At 37.4% G+C, this 20,909-nt stretch overlaps 1 protein-coding gene across 1 annotated transcript in view; it reads left to right on the top strand.

The window, feature by feature from the left end:
- Positions 1–19,780, top strand: part of MSH2 (mutS homolog 2) — a 76,881-nt gene extending 57,101 nt beyond the window's left edge. The window contains exons 9-16 of the mRNA XM_038551233.1: positions 2,080–2,203; positions 4,449–4,599; positions 8,552–8,649; positions 12,099–12,344; positions 13,392–13,596; positions 14,953–15,200; positions 17,390–17,565; positions 19,334–19,780. Of these exons, the coding sequence (XP_038407161.1) occupies positions 2,080–2,203; positions 4,449–4,599; positions 8,552–8,649; positions 12,099–12,344; positions 13,392–13,596; positions 14,953–15,200; positions 17,390–17,565; positions 19,334–19,504 (1,419 nt within the window). The 3' untranslated portion in view covers positions 19,505–19,780. The remainder of the gene's footprint in view (positions 1–2,079; positions 2,204–4,448; positions 4,600–8,551; positions 8,650–12,098; positions 12,345–13,391; positions 13,597–14,952; positions 15,201–17,389; positions 17,566–19,333) is intronic.
- The last annotated feature ends 1,129 nt before the right edge of the window (positions 19,781–20,909 follow it).

The raw sequence follows: 20,909 nt of genomic DNA on the forward strand, positions 1-20,909 counted from the left end.
AGCCTCATTAGTATTTGGTGGTAGGATTTCTTTTCCTTTGAAAAAATAGCTGTAGAATAGTATCTTAAGGTTGCTTAAATATTCATATCTTTTATTGTTGAGCTTTAGCATTTTTCTGTGTTAGTTTACTACTTAATTTCTCTGTGAGTTATGTTTTTATGTTTGCCTATTTAATGACGTTGATATTTTTCTCATACATGCAAACCAAGTTCCTTTACAAAAGAAAATGTTAACCTTTCCATTTTTAAATTTTTGTAAAGCTACATTTACAGATCTTTTTGTTTTTTAAAAATTAGGTTTATTCAAAAATTTAAATTTTAATATAATGAAATCTCAGTTTAAGTTAAACAAGTTAATTGATAAATATTTTAGTCTCTTTTTTTGCTAACTTTTTGTAATTTTAGTCCTTATTCTTGTGTGTTCATCTGTGGTATGTAAAGAAGGTGTGCCCTGATTAAATGGAGAGTAATTAGAGATTAATTATATTAATCCCAATTATTATGTTTTTAAAAATCTCCTTGTCTAAGAAAACTGACTATCCTCTATTGTGTGTTTCTACATAATTCTTTTTTAGTAGGGTTTTTGTGCTTTTGTTTTTAATAGGCTCAACACCAAACGTGGGGCTTGAACTTTTATCCCTGAGATCGAGTTGCATGCTCTGCTGACAGAGCCAGTCAGGCTTCCTTCCTGTAATTCTTTTTTTTTTTTTTTTTAAGATTTTATTTATTTATTCATGAGAGACGGAGAGAGGTAGAGACGCAGGCAGAGGGAGAAGCAGGCTCCATGCAGGGAGCCCGACATGGGACTCCATCCTGGGCTTCTCACCCCGGGCTGAAGGCGGCACTAAACCACTGAGCCACCTGGGCTGCCCCCCCTCTAATTCTTTTTAATAATTCTTAGTATCTGTAAGGATATACTTCATTCTTTTTAAAAAGGTATTCTTTTCTAATTTTGTCTAAGTATTAATTGTTTTGTTTCAAAAAGGGATTCCTATTGGACAGTCTCTTAGGAATGAGTAGATGGTCATGTTCAGTTTGGTTTTCTTTTTTGATGGTTTACCTTTTTGTTTACCAGTTTTGTTTTGTTTGTTTTTTTTTAATTTTTATTTATTTATGATAGTCACACACAGAGAGAGAGAGAGGCAGAGACACAGGCAGAGGGAGAAGCAGGCTCCATGCACCGGGAGCCTGACGTGGGATTCGATCCTGGGTCTCCAGGATCGCGCCCTGGGCCAAAGGCAGGCGCCAAACCGCTGCGCCACCCAGGGATCCCAGTTTACCAGTTTTAAATATTCCAATAAGCAGTAATTTTTTTACAAAAGTCCTAAATAGTTAAGACTTTGTTTCTAAATATTTTCTGTATACATTTGCCATTGTAAGTGAGAACTATCTTTCATTATGATTTCTTGCTGGCTATTACTGGTAAGAATTTAGGGAAACAAAGTAAGAGATTTTTTTAAAAGGATTTTATTTATTTATTTTAGAATGAGTTAGAGAGCAGGAGTAGGGCAAGGGGCAAAAAGAGGGGGAGAGAAAGAATCCCAAGCAGGCTGCTGAGCTTGGAGCCCAACCCTGAGATCATGACCTGAGCCAAAATCAGGAGTCCGACATTCAACCAGCTGAGCCACTAGGCATCCCCTTGAGAGATTTTGATCAGCTTTCAGTGTGCAGAAATGAAATTCTGTAGCTTTTTAAAAAAATTCTGAGGTTCTGAAGATGAATTCGTGGTTTGAGTAAAAACTATGCATTCTGTTAAAGGCTATGAACATTGAACGTTCTTTAGTAATGTTCAGGAAGAACATGTTGAACATTGTTTAGGGGGAAGTATAAATAAAAATAGCTACTACTAGTAGTGATATAAGTACTGCAGCTTTTTCATCTAATTTTTGGACATCTAGAGCTCTAAGCTCCTTATAAACAGAATATTACATCTAATAAGTGGAAACTCCTTATAGTCTTGGCTTAAAACATGAGTTTAACTCAAAATACAAGTGAAATTCAAATGAAGGAAATGAAAGTACATTGTTATTTCCATCTTTACCCATCATTTATAGAATTCAGCTATTTGTTCTGTTTTTAGGTGGAAAACCATGAATTCCTTGTAAAACCTTCATTTGATCCCAATCTGAGTGAATTAAGGGAAATAATGGATGACTTAGAAAAGAAGATGCAGTCAACATTGATAAGTGCAGCAAGAGATCTAGGTAAGAAGGCCTCATTGGTGGTTTGAGTAATTCTTTTGTCTCTATATCCTCCACACCGGTGCCAGAATTACTTTCCTAGAAGACACAGTAGATCATGCCACTTCCTTGTGTAAAGTGCCAGGCCTTTCCTCCACAGAGTAAGATTACAAATACTTCCAAGTTGAAGTATAAGATTCTTTGCATGTGGAGCCTCACCCTCTTCCAGATTCATCTCTTACTAACTCTATAACCCTAGGATGATCCCACATTCCTGACAGACAAGTCAATTAAGAGGCCCTTGCATCATTTCCTTCAAATAGGATCTGTATTAAATGTCACCTCCTCTGTAAGCTTCATTCTACTAGGAATGGTTCATTTATTTGGTGTTTGGGTTCCCAAGCACTTCATTAACATCAGCATTTTTTAAACATCTGCCTTCCATACTAGATTTTTTTTCTTTTTGAGAGCGAGAGTGCATGCATTAGTGTGAGTGGGGAGAGAGGGAGAGGAAGAGAGAAAAATCTTTTTTTTTTTTTGGTAAGATTTTATTTATTTATTTACGAGAGAGATGGAAACATAGGCAGGTGGAGAAGCAGGCTCCCTACGGGGTGCCTGATGTGGGACTTGATTCCAGGACCCCTGGATCATGACCTGAGCCAAAGGCAGACGCTCAACCACTGGGCACCCAGGTGCCCCAGAGGGAAAATCTTAAGCAGAGTCATCCTCACCCACTATAGAGCCCAATGTGGGGCTTGATTTCACAGCCCTGAGATCATGACCTGAGCTGAAATCAAGAGACTGTTGCTTAACTGACCCAGCCACCCAAGCACCACCATACTAGATTATTAATTCCCCAGTTAGTCCTAATTATTCACCCTAATTTGTTTTGAATTTATGAACCTTTTTGTTTGAGAATCTCTCATGTTTGTTGAATGAATAAATAAATCTTAGCACATTAGAAGACCCCTCAAGTAGTAATTCTTATTAAACTTTTGGATAATTTTTTTTTTTTAAGATTTTATTTATTTATTCATGAGAGACAGAGAGAGGGGCAGAGACCTAGGCAGAGGGAGAAGCAGGCTCCCCACTGGGAGCCCGATGTGGAACTCCATCCTGGAAGTCTGGGATCACCCTCTGAGCTGAAACCAGAGGCTCAACCGGCTGAGCCACCCAGGCATCCTACTTTTTTTTTTTTTTTTTCCAAGACTTTATTTATTTAATCATGACAGACAGAGAGAGGCAGGAGCAGGCTCTATGCAGGGAGCCTGACATGGGACTCGATCCCAGGTCTCCAGGATCACACCCTGGGCCGAAGGTGGCGCTAAACCACTGGGCCACCGGGGCTGCCTGGCATCCTACTTTTTGAGAAATGGATGAAAGTTATGAATCCTCTTCCCAAAAATATGTCCATACCTACATATACAAAAAATTTGCAAATAGTTTCCATGAAAAATCCATATATGGGCTAGACCCTAGGTAAAGAATCTTTGTCTTTCTTTACCCTTCTCATTTCATAGCTCTTTTTACATTCCTTTTTCTTTTTTTCTACATTCTTTCCACAATCTCTTTCCTCCCCAGCCCAGTGAAGTCTGTCTTTAGTTGTTTGCTGGTACTAATATTTGATAGCCATCCCTTAGCAATTAAATTTATAGATATGATCTCTCTCTTCTGGCTTACACTCTAAAGATGACATTGATGAATGAGGTGATGAGGACAGATTTATAAAAACTCAAAAATCTTAGGTAAAGTCTAGCTGATTGATCGTTGCTTATTTTGGGAAGTTTCCTATACTTAACAGACAATATATGTCCTAGTTGTATAGAGTTTGATTGTGAGCATTTTAAGTTTTTGTATGGAAAGTATATTTGTGCACTTTAATCATACTCTTTATTAGTTCCAGAGAAATTCTTTAGTGAAATAAAGAACCCTGATGCAGAACTCCACAAGGACAGGGCCCATATCGGATCCATCCTTGTGCCCATAGCCCACTGTTGTGCTCTGCAGACTTGGATGGGTACACCCAGAAAGCATTTCTGCATCAGAAGCTAACATTAATAAAAGAGTTTAAGGTTTTTATAGATAGCCTTCATTCATATAGTTTTTGAGAGAAGTAGTTCAAATATTTCCCAGCTAACCTTAATTTCCAGTGTGCTGTCTTATAATGAAGGTATGTTTTTCACCATTTAGAGTTAATTGTTTTAGATATTTACATTGAAAAACAACTGTAGACATCTATGACCTTTTTCTTTATTTCCATTTCATGAAGGTTTGGATCCTGGCAAACAGATTAAACTGGATTCCAGTGCACAGTTTGGTTATTATTTTCGAGTAACATGTAAGGAAGAAAAAGTCCTTCGCAACAATAAAAACTTCAGTACAGTAGATATCCAGAAGAATGGTGTTAAATTTACCAACAGGTTTGTATTACCTATATTATTTTGTTAAGCCTTCAGTAGCTCCAAGGAACTAAATTATTCTCGGATGAAATGTGCATGTTCCATAAGGAAGTTTTACCTTATTAATTGATATGAGGTATCAGGTAAGAAAGAAGCTTTATATTCTTTTTATTTTTTTTACATGTGGATGAATTTATTCAGCCCACCGAAAATGTGTTCTCACTCTGTGCCATGCTCTTTATTAGTTGCTGGGGCCATGTTGGCTCTATGGAAGCTTTATATTCTTATAAGAGCCTCATCAGGTGTTTCAACACTACTTGTTAAATAACTCCTCTCTTCCTCATTGACTGAAGTGACACTTTGGGTCTGTTTTTAAGATTCTTTCATGGGGCACCTGGGTGGCTCAGTGGAGTGAGCGTCTGGCTTTTGATTTTGGCTCAGGTCTTGATCTCAGGGTCATGGGATCAAGCCCTGCATCCGGCTCCCTGCTCAGTGGGGAGTCTGCTTGAGATTTTCTCTTCTTCCTCTTTCTAAAAGAAATAAATCTTTAAAAATAGAAAAAAGATTGTTCAGAACACCTAGGTGGCTCAGTGGTTAAGGGTCTGCCTTTTGCTCACGGCGTGATCCCAGAGTCCCGGGATCAAGTCCCACATCGGGCTTCCTGTATGGAGCCTACTTATCCCTCTGCCTGTGTCTCTCATGAATAAATAAATAAAATCTTTAAAAAAGAGAGAGAGAGAGAGAGAGAGACACCTAACTCTGGGAAATGAACAAGGGGTAGTGGAAAGGGAGATGGGCAGGGGGTTCGGTGACTGGGTGACGGGCACTGAGGGGTGCACTTGATGGGTTGAGCACTGAATATTATGCTATAGTTTGGCAAATTGAACTCCAATTTAAAAAAAAAAAAGATTGTTCTTTCACATATCTCTCACCATTCTTTTTTTTTTTTTTAAGATTTTATTTATTTATTCATGACACACACACACACACACACACACACACACACACAGAGGCAGAGACACAGGTAGAGGGAGAAGCAGGCTCCATGCAGGGCGCTGGACATGGGACTCGATCCCTGGTCCCCAGGGCGAGGCCCTGGACTGAAGTGGCACTAAACCGCTGAGCCACCCGGGCTGTCCTCTCTCACCATTCTTTTGGTCAATATGAAATAGATCATATCATGGTTAGTTTCAATTATGCTTCCATATCTGTCAGTTTCCTATCATCTCTCTCTCTACTTTATAATTATTTTCATGTTTGTTTTTTCTAAGAAAGCTTTGCTATCATTAATCAGTTAAAAAAATTCTGGTATATCACAGGACGCCTGGGTGGCCCAATCAATTGGGCCTCTGCCTTCGGCTCAGGTCATGGTCCCAGGATGCTGGGATCCAGCCCTGAGTTGCGCTCCCAGCTTGGTGGGGAGTCTGCTTCTCCCTCTCCCTCTGCCTGCCTCTCCCTGGCCCTGCTTGTATGCACTCTTGCTCTGTCAGATAAAATCTTTTAAAAAATTCTGATATGAGGTGCCTGGCTGGCTCAGGTGGTTGAGCATCTGTCTTTAGCTCTGGGCATGATCCTGGGGTCCTAGGATCGAGTCCTGCATCAAGCTCCTTGCAGGGAGGCTACTTCTCCCTCTGTCTCTGTCTCTGTGTTTCTGTGTCTCTCATGAATAAATAAAATCTTTTTAAAAAATCTGTTGTATGAACTGGATATATAAATTAGTTTAGGGAAATGCCTACCAGCTTTAGTGAGGCCACTCATTAGGTTATTGCTTTTTAAAAATCCTGTTTCAGGGACGCCTGGGTGGCTCAGCAGTTTAGAGCCTGCCTTCGGCCCAGGGCGTGATCCTGGAGTCCTGGGGTCGAGTCCCACATCGGGCTCCATGCATGGGGCCTGCTTCTCCCTCTGCCGGTGTCTCTGCCTCTCTCTGTGTGTCCCTCATGAATAAATAAATTAATAAATCTTTTCTTTAAAAAAAAAAAAAATCCTGTTTCATGCTAAAAAAGATTTTACAAGTTTTCTTTTTCCTTCACTGATGTAAGGAAGTTTCTGAACAAATTATAGGTGAAAAAAATAATTATTTTGAAATAATCTTCTGTGACTTGAGATGAGGACATTTATCTTTTTCCTTCTTGTACTCTATTAAAATCTATGTCAGGCCTTACACCCACTCCTCCTGAATAATCCCCCATATTTCACAGGGTAGTTTTGTGTATGTGATCCCCTTTTATCCATTTACTGAGCAAGTATTTTGAGTGTCTATTACATGCAGTTGTTATTCTAGGTGTTCAGACACCACAAGAATGAAAACAACCTGTTCAGTTTGTTTCTTGTAACAATTCTGAAATAAATAGGTTTATTTCTCTATTTATTCATTTATTTATTAAAGATTTTCTAATTTATTTACTCATGAGAGACACAGAGAGAGAGGCAGAGACACAGGCAGAGGGAGAAGCAGGTTCCATGCAGGGAACCCGATGTGGGACTTGATCCCGGGTGTCCAGGATTAGGCCCTGGGCTGAAGGCGGCACTAAACCGCTGAGCCACCAGGCTGCCCTATTTCTCTCGTTATTTAGATAAAAAAAAAAACCAAAACTCCCAATTCCCCAGGATTAGACAGGTAGTAACAGTAGATTCACAGCTACATCTCCTATTGCCCAATTTAGTAGTAGTTTTTCCAGCAAACTATATCCCTGATTCAAACTATATGCAATAATGGCTTAGGTAAGACAGAACTTTTGGGGTATTATAACCACCTTCAAATCGTCATTGGTTAGTTTTTAATAAAAGAGATTGAGCTGAATAACCACATTTAGTCCAAAAGTTGTGGCAGATTCATTTATTTATTTTTGTCAACAAATTGAATGCTTGCTTTATATCTGACTTCTGACCAGTTAATTTTCCTTCTTAAAAACCTCCTGTGTCTGTCATCCAGAAAAATCTAGAACCTTTATTGTAACCTGCAGAATTTGATCCTCATCTACTTTCATTTGTTCTTCTTTTACATAGTGGTCTCACTTTTATAATGTCTTTGTCGTTTGTTTGTTTGTTTGTTTATTTATTTATGAGAGACGCAGAGAGAGGAGCAGAGACATAGGCAGAAAGAGAAGTAGGTTTCCTGTAAGGAGCCTGATATATGGGACTCGATCCCAGGACCCTGGGATCACGCCCTGAGCCAAAGGCAGACGCTCAACAGCTGAGCCACCCAGGCATCCCAAGATTTGGTTTTCAAAACATTTTCATTCCTTTTTGACAACCTTCACTATCAAAAGATAGCTATATACTATAGTAATGAGAGAAACTGTGTGTGTGTGTATTTGAAAAAGGGAATTTGACCACTATTTGAAATGAGGATGAAGATTTACTGTATTTATATTTTAGAAAAGGTCACAGATCAGAATTTTACTCAAGGGAATAAATGTTACAGCAAGAATTGTGCCAGTGGGCTCTTCCAAACAGAGTAAATATTAATACAGTGGATTTCATCCACATCTGCCCCTAATGATTTGCCCATTTTCTACTCACATTTTCATTTTAATTATTGTTCTGGTGCTTATAGGACAGATGCTCTGGGCATATTTTATGTAGTAATATTTACTTCCAGTAGATTTTTTTTAAGATTTTATTTATTTATTCATGAGAGAAGAGAGAGGCAGAGAGAGGAGAAGCAGGCTCCCCACGGAGAGCCCAATATATGGGACTCGATCCCTGCACCCAGGATCACGCCCTGAGTTGAAAGCAGATGCTCAACCACAGAGCTACCCAGGTGTCCCAGATTTTGTTTTTAATTATAGATTTTATTCATAAGAGACATAAGCAGAGAGAGAGGCAAACTTCCTGCAGGGAGCCTGATGGGGGACTCGATCCCTGGACCCTGGAATCATGACCTGAGCCAAAAGGCAGATGCTCAACCACTGAGCCACCTAGGTCCCCATGATTTGGTAATTTTTAATAATATTATTATCTTGATTTGCAGCAAACTGACTTCTCTCAATGAAGAGTATACCAAAAATAAAACCGAGTACGAGGAAGCCCAGGATGCCATTGTTAAAGAAATTGTCAATATTTCTTCAGGTAAATTTAATAGAACCAATATGTTAAATGTTCTGAATATAACCTGGTTTCTCGTAATAGAAAAAATATTGGGTTGTTTGAAGCGTTTTTTTAAAAAGCTGTTACATACTGTGACTATTATGTTAGGCAACCTATGAAATAATGCATGCTGTATTGTGATAGGAAAAGTCACTGAAAATAACTCTTGTAAATTCAAAGATAAGCTAGTACAGGCTCAGGAATGAGAATACCCTGAAAAACACATGCATAGAAGCACAAAATTTAGTGTAGTTGTAACAAGGAAAAGAAACACCCAAGAGCTACAAGGCACTAATAATCTTAGATTATCTGTGGCTTATGCTCTAATTTCTGGAAATAAATATCACTGAAAAACAAATAGAAAATCACACATGAAGCAAGCCTCTGGATTCTGTGTGCCGTTTTTATTTTTTTAGATTTTTAAATTTATTTATTTATTCATGAGAGACACAGAGAGAAAGAGAGGTAGAGACACAGGCAGAGGGAGAAGCAGGCTCCATGCAGGGAGCCCGATGTGAAACTTGATCCCGAGTCTCCAGGATCACACCCTGGGCGGAAGGCGGCGCTAAACCGCTGAGCCACCCGGTCTGCCCCTGCGTGCCATTATGTGGATTTTCAGATTTCCTTATGGAGGGCACTGTTGAGAAAGTTGCATGACTTGACACTACGATATTGCCCTTAGCACAGAATGAATGTATATTTCACACAGGACTAGGGCCAATATGTCAAACTGGAAGGCTTGCCTGTCGTCATGGGTGTATTGACTATAGCTTTTATTGTGCATTTCAAAAATATACCAAAGAACTACTTCAACCAGGTGATCAAAGGTATCATCAGTACTGGGACAGAGGATATATATATATATGTAATTTCCTGATGTGATGTGGAGGGAAGAGCACAGTATTGCCCATGTGGTATTCTTGACAAAAATGTTTAACCTGATTGTTAACAAGAAGGGAAAGCTTAGATAAATTTAGATTGTGGGACAGTCTTTTTAAGTCCTGTACTCTTTAAAACTGTCTGTGTCATGGTAGCAAAAAAAAAAAAAAAAAAAAAAAAAAGAATGGGCAAGATCTATTCTAGGTTATAGGAGACTTAATGGAGACATGACAAGCAAATGCAGTAGATGGTCCTTTATTGGATCTAGGACTAGGAGTTGGAGGTAGGGAAGAGCTACCAAGGACATTTGGAACAAATTTGTGAAATTTAATAAGAGATAATATGGTATCGGAGTCATATTTTCTGGGTGTGTATTTTAAGTAGGAGGATGTCCTCGTTTCTAGGATATTCATGCTAAATTATTGAGTGGTAAAAAGTTATTTAAAAGCTATGCGCAAATAAAAAAGCTATGCACTTGTATAGTTCTGTAAATTATTTTACTATTATGAATTTTATAGTAAGTTAAACATAAACTTAAAAGATTTTAATATACTTTATATATTGATTTGAGGTGAATGAGATTTGTAAAGATTACGTTTTTGTTTGGCGGTAACAGATAACTCTAGTTGAATTATGTTCCTGAGCCTACTATGCATTTTTTTATTGGCCCTCTAAATACTGTATATTCAAACTAGAAGTCTTCCTCAAAAACAAACAAACAAAAAACCTCTGATTCATCAAGCACTTATTAGATTAAAGCTGCTAGCTTTAAACATTTAAATTAAGGAGAGTGTTTTGTATTTAGAGTTACCTTAAACTTAAATGAAACTTTTCTTGGGGGATCCCTGGGTGGCTCAGCGGTTTAGCGCCTGCCTTCGGCCCAGGGCGTGATCCTGGAGTCCCGGGATCGGGTCCCACGTCGGGCTCCCTGCATGGAACCTGCTTCTCCCTCTGTCTGTGTGTGTCTCTGCCTCTCTCTGTGTCTCTCATGAATAAATAAATAAATAAAATATATTTTTAATTTATTTATGATAGTCACACAGAGAGAGAGAGAGGCAGAGACATAGGCAGAGGGGGAAGAAGCAGGCTCCATGCACCAGGAGCCCGACGTGGGATTCGATCCTGGGTCTCCAGGATCGCGCCCTGGGCCGAAGGCAGGCGCCAAACCGCTGAGCCACCCAGGGATCCCTAAATAAAATCTTCAAAAAGAAAAAAAAAAAAAGAAACCTTTTCTTGGTCTAATATACATATTATCTTTATTTAAAAATGTAATGGATTATTTTTGTAGTTTTCTATCTTGCTGTTAAACTAGAAAAGGTGATGCTATTGAGCCAGGTGATGTGAGATACCAAGTGTAGACTTAAGAGGCTTCGGTTTTCCTTTTTTAAAGGAGTTATAGTAAATACTCCATTAATGTTCAGGTGATTCTTGTAGGGTTCCTACATGAGAGGGTAGTGTGAATCATTCCTTTTTTTTTTTTTTTAAGATTTTATTTATTTATTCATGAGAGACACACAGTGAGAGAGAGAGGCAGAGACACAGGCAGAAGGAGAAGCAGGCTCCATGCAGGGAGCCCGATGTGGGACTCGATCCCAGGTCTCCAGGATCACACTCTGGGCTGCAGACAGCTCTAAACCGCTGGGCCACCATGGCTGCTCCCTCCCTTTTAAAAAAGAATACATGTTAGATAAGACAGGAATGAATTTTAAAGTGGTGTAACAGTAAGAGAATTACTTGGATTCAGCCATTCATAATTTTTATTTTTAAAATATTTTATCATTTTTATGGGGAATAAGAAAGTCAAAGAGGAATCCTATTTCCTGCCACTTGATTAAACTCATAACTTTGTGTTTTTCTAAAACCCTATTCTTGTGAATTTCCTTTGAAGCTCTTGACACATTGGTGCCCATGTGATAGTTCTACATAAGTGTGGGTATGTCACACCAACCCCTCAGAGCTATTGAAATTTTAGGATCTATTCTACAAAATTTGACCATTTTTATCGCTTAAACATGCATTGCCTGGCATGTGTCAGGGACTTTTTAGTGTACATAATAGCTTTTAGTTTAATTGCCTAGCAGAGTAGAATCTCGTTGAAAGTATTTTAAGTGACAATTATGGATCTAAATTATGCTATAATTCAACCGCATGTGATACTGATAGAAAAAAAAAAGCTTAAACTCTCCTGGTCAGGTTTATATAGACACAGGCCTTGATAGTCACATTATTCTATCTTACAATCTGGTGTTTGCATGTTTCTTATGATAAGCAGCTGTGTGTTTTTTAGTTTAATGGATTTTGATAAGGGAGGGCATCACACTTTTTTGAAATCTATTCATACTAGGGGAAGATGTAGTAATACAGTTTAATCTTGTGAGGTTTTAGGTATTCTTTCAAGTTTAATTATGGCAATCTTCTGTTAATTTTTTAAAGTATATAAATAAGAAAATGGATTTTAAATTCCCAAATAGGGAAGTTAATTTATTCCCATAATGGCTTATATATATTTTCTTTATTCAGTATTCCTGTGCACATTTTCTATTTTTATATAGGCTATGTCGAACCAATGCAGACACTCAATGATGTGTTAGCTCAGCTAGACGCTGTTGTCAGCTTCGCTCATGTGTCAAATGGAGCACCTGTTCCATATGTACGACCGGTCATTTTGGAAAAAGGACAAGGAAGAATTACATTGAAAGCATCCAGACATGCTTGTGTTGAAGTTCAAGATGAAGTTGCATTTATTCCTAATGATGTTCACTTTGAAAAAGATAAACAGATGTTCCACATCATTACTGGTAAAAACAAAACAAAAAAACCCCACCTAAATTATGGGCTTTCTTTGGGGGGGTAATTGTTATGGTGGAGTGGAAATATTTTAAAGTGATGAAGAAAATCCTGGTCTTTGATGTTCGAAAAAGAACGTGTTACTCATCCTAGTTAGTAATATGCTCACATTTGGGTTAGAGGGAAGATTTGGAAGGAGGGGGAGGCCTTAAAGAACGAATGTCATCTTTATAAGAAATCTGTTCCACTGGTTTAGTGCATTTAGATAGGAATATTCCTTTAACCTCAAAGCCTCCCTTTGAGCCAGAACATTCAATAGTGAGGTCATTGAAGGTCAAACAAAACTGACTGCTGCAGTGCCCTCAGCTTGAGGTAGCAATTCTTTTAAAGACATGGGACTGTATTCCTGTGAAATGTGAAAAAAGTTTGTTTCTAGACTAATGTAGCATGTCTCAGACTAAAGTGTTTTTAGATCTTAACCATATTTTATAAAACAAAAGTGAAGGGCAGGGCAGATAGTCTTTGGGCAAATGTATTTGGGAAACAGTGACTGTATTCTAGTTCCCCAAATAGATCTTTAAGTTGTCCATATGATCTAACCTAGACAGATCATTTATGCTTTAGTGAAAAGAAGAGCTATGTCTCTTCAGGCTTTAATGTGGAGTTTAAGTGATTTGAAGGATTAGACCATACTACCCATTCCCTAATAGCCTCATTTATTAATGAATTACAGTGTTCAGTTAGTTAATTAGGTATGTACTTTTCTGGATGACATAAAATTATTGTGCAGGTAACTGTATGAGCTGTGGGAAAATCTTGGTTCTTCTAAAGGCAAATTCTGTAATTTGTAAGGTGTATATTTTGGGTCCTCTTGATGAAGGATGCCATGTAGGTTTGTCTGAAGAGAAAATAACATTACTTTGGCAGTTAATGGTTCTGCTTATATGCCATATTATATAATCAGGTGATTAGTCACAAATGTATGATTTAGGACTAGCAATTTATTAGTGGCAGAAATAACTTAATAATCTTGCTTTTTGATGTAATTTATTTTAAAGGCCCCAATATGGGAGGTAAATCAACATATATTCGCCAAACTGGGGTGATAGTTCTCATGGCCCAGATTGGGTGTTTTGTGCCGTGTGAGTCAGCAGAAGTGTCCATTGTGGACTGCATCTTGGCCCGTGTAGGGGCTGGTGACAGTCAGTTGAAAGGAGTCTCCACATTTATGGCTGAAATGCTAGAGACTGCTTCTATTCTCAGGTGAGTGAATTTCCCAGTCCCCTCAGACTGGAAATGAATATCTCTTTCCTGTGATAAGTATATTTGCAGATTCATCTATAAAACATCAGAGAATCTTTATCTAGGTCAGTAGTTGTCTTGTGAACTTTATGCACTTCATATTGTCTTAAAAGGATAATTGGTAATCACTGAGGAAAGCTGCTTTGATTTTTACATTTGTCTTATGGTTTCTGGTAGTTGTTCACCTTGTAACTCTCACTACTGCCATGCTTTTGCTTGAACTATTCACAGTACCTGGAATGTTTACCCCCTTTCCTTTCTAATCTTTGAAGGCCTTAATGACAGAAATTCTGTTTTTCTGATGATTTTCCTTGTCACATAAGCCTCAGGTCATGGGTGTTTCTTCTCTGAACTCTTTGACATGTAATTTATTAGGTTTTTTTATTTTAGAGGTTACTGAAATCTCTTTATTTCACTTTTTAGGTGCCTCTTTAAAGATAGAGAAGCTATGCCTTCCATTTCTTGGTGTCTTCTAAAGCACATCACATATAGTAGATCCTTAGTAAATTACTGTTGATTGTTTGTGGGGAATTATAGAAGCAGTACAACAAGCTAATATTCATAACTTAAAAACTAAAGAAATAAGCAAAATATGTCAGTGGTGATTCACAGAAAAATAAATGACCAGTAAGCACACGAAGAATTGTTGAATTCTTAGGGCACCTGGGTGGCTCAGTTGGTTAAACACACAACTGTTGATCTCAAGGTTGTAAACTCAAGCCCCACATGGGCTCCACACTGGGCATGGAGCCTACTTTAAAAAAAAAAAAAAAGTACTGTTGCATTCTCTAATTGAGAAAAAAAAAAAAACAAACAAAATCCCCTCCTTATATTTGTATTTGTTATTAGTATTATTGATATAAAATACAGATACTTTTACAGGCGCCTGGGTGGATCAGTGGTTGATATTTGGTTAAAGAAGAGAATGCAAATATCTGATTGGTAGGGCTGTGGCTGGCATGCCAATTTACATGACTACCAGTTGTGTGTCGTAACATGACACCCATGTCCCATTTCTAAAATATTGGCTGGTTTGATTGGCAAAACATAAATGATAGCTGATTTGGAAATTCTTTGATTATTGTTAGTGAGATTGGTAATTCAATAAATACTTATTTACTATTTGTTTCCTTCTCCATCAGTTGTTTATGATCATGCCCATTTTTTTATTGACTACTGAATTTTTTTTATATATTAAGATAATCCCTTATGTCCCTTAACACATCTTTCCCATTATATTGCCTTAATTTTGGTTTTTGTATTATCATATATCATATGGGATATCATATGGGATTTTCATGTAATTATGTGTTTCAGGTCTGCAACCAAAGATTCTTTAATAATCATAGATGAATTGGGAAGAGGAACCTCTACCTATGATGGATTTGGATTAGCGTGGGCTATATCAGAGTACATTGCAACAAAGATTGGTGCTTTTTGCATGTTTGCAACACATTTTCATGAACTTACTGCCTTGGCCAATCAGATACCAACTGTTAATAATCTACATGTCACAGCACTAACTACTGAAGAGACCTTAACTATGCTTTATCAGGTGAAGAAAGGTGAGTGTATACCACTTATGTACCGTAAATTCGGGCGTGACTGGGAAATTTACTACCCTTGACGTCATCAGTCATTGTCTTATTCTTTTTTTTTTTTTCTTTTTTTTCATTGTCTTATTCTGAGTGTGAATTAATTGATGTTTGTACAGAACACATTTACTCTCAATTCATAATCTGGGTACAAGGACAGGATACATTGTCTATATTTCTGTGTCTCATAGTAGGACTGCTCATTATAAGACGGTTGCGGGAAGAATAACCCATTGTCTACAACATTATTACTGAGGGTTTTGTACTACTTCCCATGACAATCTGATTTCTTGTCAGAGTATCTTCTAGATGCTAACAATTATAGGCTTTGAAGTTCCATCTGTTAATCTTAAATAAACCACTTGTTATGATTATCTAATTGTATTTTTAAGGATGTGTTACATAAACAGGTTCATTTAAAGATAGGATTTTCAAAAATCCTGAAATTGTGGTTTGTTGGTATTTCCTCCTTTCAGAAAAGTTTGTCATTTGTGGGTCTGGCAGCTAATGAGATCACCAAATTGATGAGATTAAACATTTCACCAGTCATTGGAATACCTTTTTCAGATAGCTTTCTGATTTCCCAAGAACACATTTTCCTGCATCAGTAGGTTGCATATAAATGAGATACTGTGTTTGGTTCTTTTATCCTTTGTTGCCTATGCTTCAATGGGAATCCTTTTGAGTTACCGTGTTTATGTTATTAGTATTATTGATATAAAATACAGATACTTTTAGGGGCGCCTGGGCTCAACAGTGGTTGAGCATCTGTCTTTGGCTTGGGTCATCTGATCCCCTTGGTCCGAAGATCAAGTCCTGCATGAGGCTCCCAGCGAGGAGCCTGCTTCTCCTTCTGCCTGTGTCTCTGCCTCTCTCTCTCTCTCTGTCTCTCATGAATAAATAAAATAAAATCCTTAAAACAGATACAGGTACTTCTGGTTGGACCTGACATTTAGCATGAAGTTTTGTTTTTTGTTTTATGTTTTATATAATAAAGAAATGGTTTCAGAATTTAATTTTATTTTTAAAAGATTTGAGAGGAAAAAAAAAGATATGAGAGAGAGTGTGAGCATGTGAGAGGGTGGGGAGGGGCAGAGGAGAGAATCTTCTAGTACACTCCCTGCTGAGTGTGGAGCCTGCTGTTGGGCTCAGTCTCAAAACCCCAAAATCATGACCTGAGCCAAAACCAAGAGATAGACACTTAACCATCTAAGCCACCCCATGTGCCCCAGTAAATGGCTTCAGAATTTTAAAAGACCAGATGACATGAGGAGAAGATAGAAATACATCCTCTATCACTGTGGATGTTGATCAAACATTTGCTTCTATTTTATTTTTGTTTCTCTTAGTTGTGCAGGGTGTCCAGGCCCAGAATGCATGTGATATATAACTAGGCCAAAAATTTTGCGGTTGATACATAGTTGAGGCAAAAATGGAAGCTCCTTGATAACTCTGTGAGCATCATTTATATTAAATACATGGAAGGAATACCTTAAGTCACTATATTTTTTGCAAATGGAGTAAAGATAAGCTACCCAGTCTATAAAATTTACTAGTAATTTGGGTCAAAGATTCCATTGTCATGTGTTTGCAGTAGGTCAGAATCAGAATAAGATTATGTAAGAATGGTAACTTTCTGAGACTAGTATTGTAAATATTTACATTTATCCAGCCAAATTCCTGAAGTCACTGTCTCTAGGAAATGTAGGCAGATCTAGAGGATAGACTGGTAATATTTTGAATTAAATGCTCTTAATTAGTGGCACACATTTATCTTGTTTTTTTCTTAGTACTTCATTTAGTTTCTCCCCTATGAAATGAGAACCTCAGAGGGTTAATTGAGTTAATTAATTTTTCTTCAGATTCCGATACTTGTCTAGACCTCTGAGGATTCATTATCAAACTTTTTTGGGGATATTTTTATTCTTCCTACTACATTTGTCAAGGAGAAAATAAAACATTGTGTGCCAAGTCATAATTAACTTTCCATTGAAGGCTTAATTAAAAGTCCTTCCTCTAAGATTCTCTGAAACATTTGGCAAATATATATGAAATACAGAATTAAGTTTCCTAATGACAAGGTGAGGTGAACACGTTCTATTTACATCAATTGCTGTCTCTTTCTGCCCTGCTCCTCACAACCCTCAAATCTCTTATAGGTGTCTGTGATCAAAGTTTCGGGATTCATGTTGCAGAGCTTGCAAATTTCCCTAGACATGTTATAGAGTGTGCTAAACAAAAAGCCCTGGAACTAGAGGAGTTTCAGAATATTGGAGGATCACAAGGATATGATGAAATGGAACCAGCAGCAAAGAGGTGCTATCTGGAAAGAGAGGTCTGTCAGATTGTTTCTATAGTTATCTAACCCTGTATTATTGTATCTTATCAGGTCACCAAGATGAGTTATTTGTTCCCTGTGTGATTCTAATACTTACTTGATAAGTGTTGGCTTTCACTTAGATTTCTTTGCACGGCAAAGATGTCATCTGTATTGTTTTTATTTCTGCACTATGTACATAACCAAAAGAGAGCTTTTCAGTACCAGCTGTAAAATGTAGGAGGATGGGAATATTAGTCTAGGTGTAAAGTAAGTAATTCAAAGGAGTTACAGGCACCCAGGCAGTTTTTTTATTACTTCATAAACAGATAGATCAAATCTAGTTAATTTCATATTTACTCAGTGCTTAATTAAGAGGATAGCAAAGAAATAAACATAGTTCCTGCCTTCCAGTTATCTAGAGTCTAGTTGGGGAGATAATAAGCATGTCATAGAGAATAACGTGTATGACACATGTTTACTCTGGGAAGCTTTGTGGGCAGGATGTTTTCAATGCTCATTGAAGAAGTGCATCTTAAGTTAGGCCTTCTCTGAGTGATGGATGAAATTCAGGTGTTCACACAGAAAGGTACAGCATATGCCCAATGTATTTTTTAATTAAAATAATTAAAAATTTTAAAAAATTAAAATTAATAATTCTCTGCATTAAGGAAAATAAAAGAATCTTAATTCTCTGCTGGGTCCTGGCAACACTGACTGTTAATGCATTGTGAGAACTTCTTGTCATGTAGCTTTTACCCAGTGAGTTTTTTGATACTGTTTTTACCTGAAGGGTAGATATTTCTTAGAATAATAGATGATTGTGTATGATTTTTAAGCTTAAAAGGTATAGTTTTATCTGTTGTACCAGTACAGGCAGGAGGAATGTATTATATCTTGTTCCTGGTTTGTTTGGAAGGTTGCTGTGGAATAGTCTTGGTATCAGCACCACAGCTATTGGTGATCTGTGGTTAGGTAGGCTCTTTTATGTAATCCCTGGTTTCCAGTTAGAACAGAAACCATGTATTTTTAATAATATTAATTACGTTGTATTTTGAAAAGACTTTAAGCTAAGGGAGATGCATAACAATGGATGCTGCGTCTAGATTCTATCTTTATTTGAAAAAGAGTGTACTTGTTTAATAAAGAAATACATCTTCTTTACCTTCCCTTTGGATAGCTACCTTTCAACCCTTAAGCTATTTATTACTAACTAACTCCCTGTATGAAAGGCAGATTTTTTGGTTCTGCTTCATATGTGATGATAAATATTTATGTAGTACTTAGCCTTCGCCAGGCACTGTTCTAAGCACACATATTCACTCTCTAGTTCTCCCAACAGCCCTATGAGGTTGGTAATGTTATCACCCCCAACTTATGAATGAGGAATGTGGGATTTCCCCATGGATCACTTGGCAAGTAATGGCCATATTCTTTAGAATGGCAATAACTGGCCAGTAAAATACTTTAAAAATTCTGTGTGTATAGGAGCACCAAATTTTCAGGGACTGTTTATGCCTTTTACAGTATTTATAAAGCTTGATTTCTTTTTCTTCCAGAAGATTAAGACTATTTATATTGATTATAAAAGGTGAGGGATTTCGGAACTACTAAAATATTGAGCCCCTTTTCATTAGCAGCTGAAAACATAAATATACTTTAATAATTTGCTATGAAGAAATATGGTCAACTTAGGACTTTCTGTAAGGAAAGAATTCATTACAATTTAATGTGACTTTTTGGAAAGCCATTTTAAAGACTAATGGAGCATTCTTATGTCTTTCAGCAAGGCGAAAAAATTATTCAGGAGTTTTTATCCAAGGTGAAGCAAGTGCCTTTTACTGAAATGTCAGAAGAAAACATCACAATGAAGTTAAAACAGCTGAAAGCTGAGGTAATAGCAAAGAATAATAGTTTTGTAAATGAAATCATTTCACGAATCAAAGTTTCTACATGAGAAAATCCCACCAAAGGAGTGAAGAAAATACTGATAAGCTATTGTCTGTAATACTTTTTGTATTGTTTTATATTAACCCTGTTTTCATAGTGTTGGCAATTTGAGGCTCACGGGATATCAACTTAATAAAATATTTAGTAATACTTTGAGTACATTTTCAAAGATCTTTATTTTGGAAGAATGAGAGCTGTAGCTGAGGAATACTTAAATGGACATGGGCAATAGTTGGCAATGTGTTGAATTTTATAAATAAAATGTAGCTTGTGGAATTTGAAATGCGTCATATTTCTTTGTAATAGAACTTCTGTACATGTGTATTCCCAAATGGTATGGAAAAAACAAGTCGCAGCCAAGGACTTTGTAAAAGTAAAGGCTCTTTAAGCTAGAAGGAACTGTGGGAATCATTTCCATTGATCCCCACGGTATCCATTTGTTGGCAGGAGCCAGGTTGGCCAGATATGCATCAGCCAAGGAATTTATTATGAACCCAGAGTTCTGGTGTGAGCTCCACCCTACCTGCCATTCTCCTGTCTTTGTCTGTGGGGAGACTTAGAAATCCAGATTTTAATAAAACTTTTCAGATTTGGAACCCTGATTTAGTCCACTTCTCTTCTTTTACAGGAAGGAGATGGAATGGTTAAGGGTTAGTGACTATCCCTGCTGAATATGGGTGGGGAGGACCATCTTTTCAATAAATAGTGATGGGATGATGGGGTGTCCATATAAGGACAGAAAGAAATTGAATCCCTACTCCATATACAAAGTGAACTCCAGTGAATTTTTGACCTAAATGTACAAACAAAACTACAAAGCTTTTAGTGTTTAGTTTTGTGGATCTACAGAAAACAATACAAGGAAATATATTCTCATGATCTTGACTTTGGGAAAAATCTCTTAAGTCACAACACCATCTACTCAGCTATATTGAAACTGAGCACCTCTTTTCGTTAAAAGTCCTCACAATATGTTAAGACTAGATCCATGTTGGGAGAATATACTAATACTACATAAGATACCAAAGATTTAACCACAGTAAGCTACCACTTAACACCCATTAGAACAGCTAAAATCAGAAGTCTGATAACAGGGGTTTTTGTTTTTTTTTTAAGATTTTATTTATACATAAGAGACACACAGAGGCAGAGACATAGGCAGAAGGAGAAGCAGGCTCCCTGCAAGGAACCTGATGCAGGACTCAATCCCAGGACTTTGAGATCACCACCTGAGCCAGAGGCAGACATTCAATCACTGAGCCACCCAGGCGTCCCAAGATAACAAGTATTGATGAGGACGTAGAAGAATTGGAATTCTCACACACTGAGAAATGTAAGCGGTACAGTCACTATGGGAAACAGCCTTGGATTTTCTCAAACATATGATGCAGCATTTCCATCCCTAGGTATAT

This window comes from Canis lupus, chromosome 10, assembly GCF_011100685.1.
Source record: "Canis lupus familiaris isolate Mischka breed German Shepherd chromosome 10, alternate assembly UU_Cfam_GSD_1.0, whole genome shotgun sequence".
Taxonomy (NCBI): domain Eukaryota; kingdom Metazoa; phylum Chordata; class Mammalia; order Carnivora; family Canidae; genus Canis; species Canis lupus.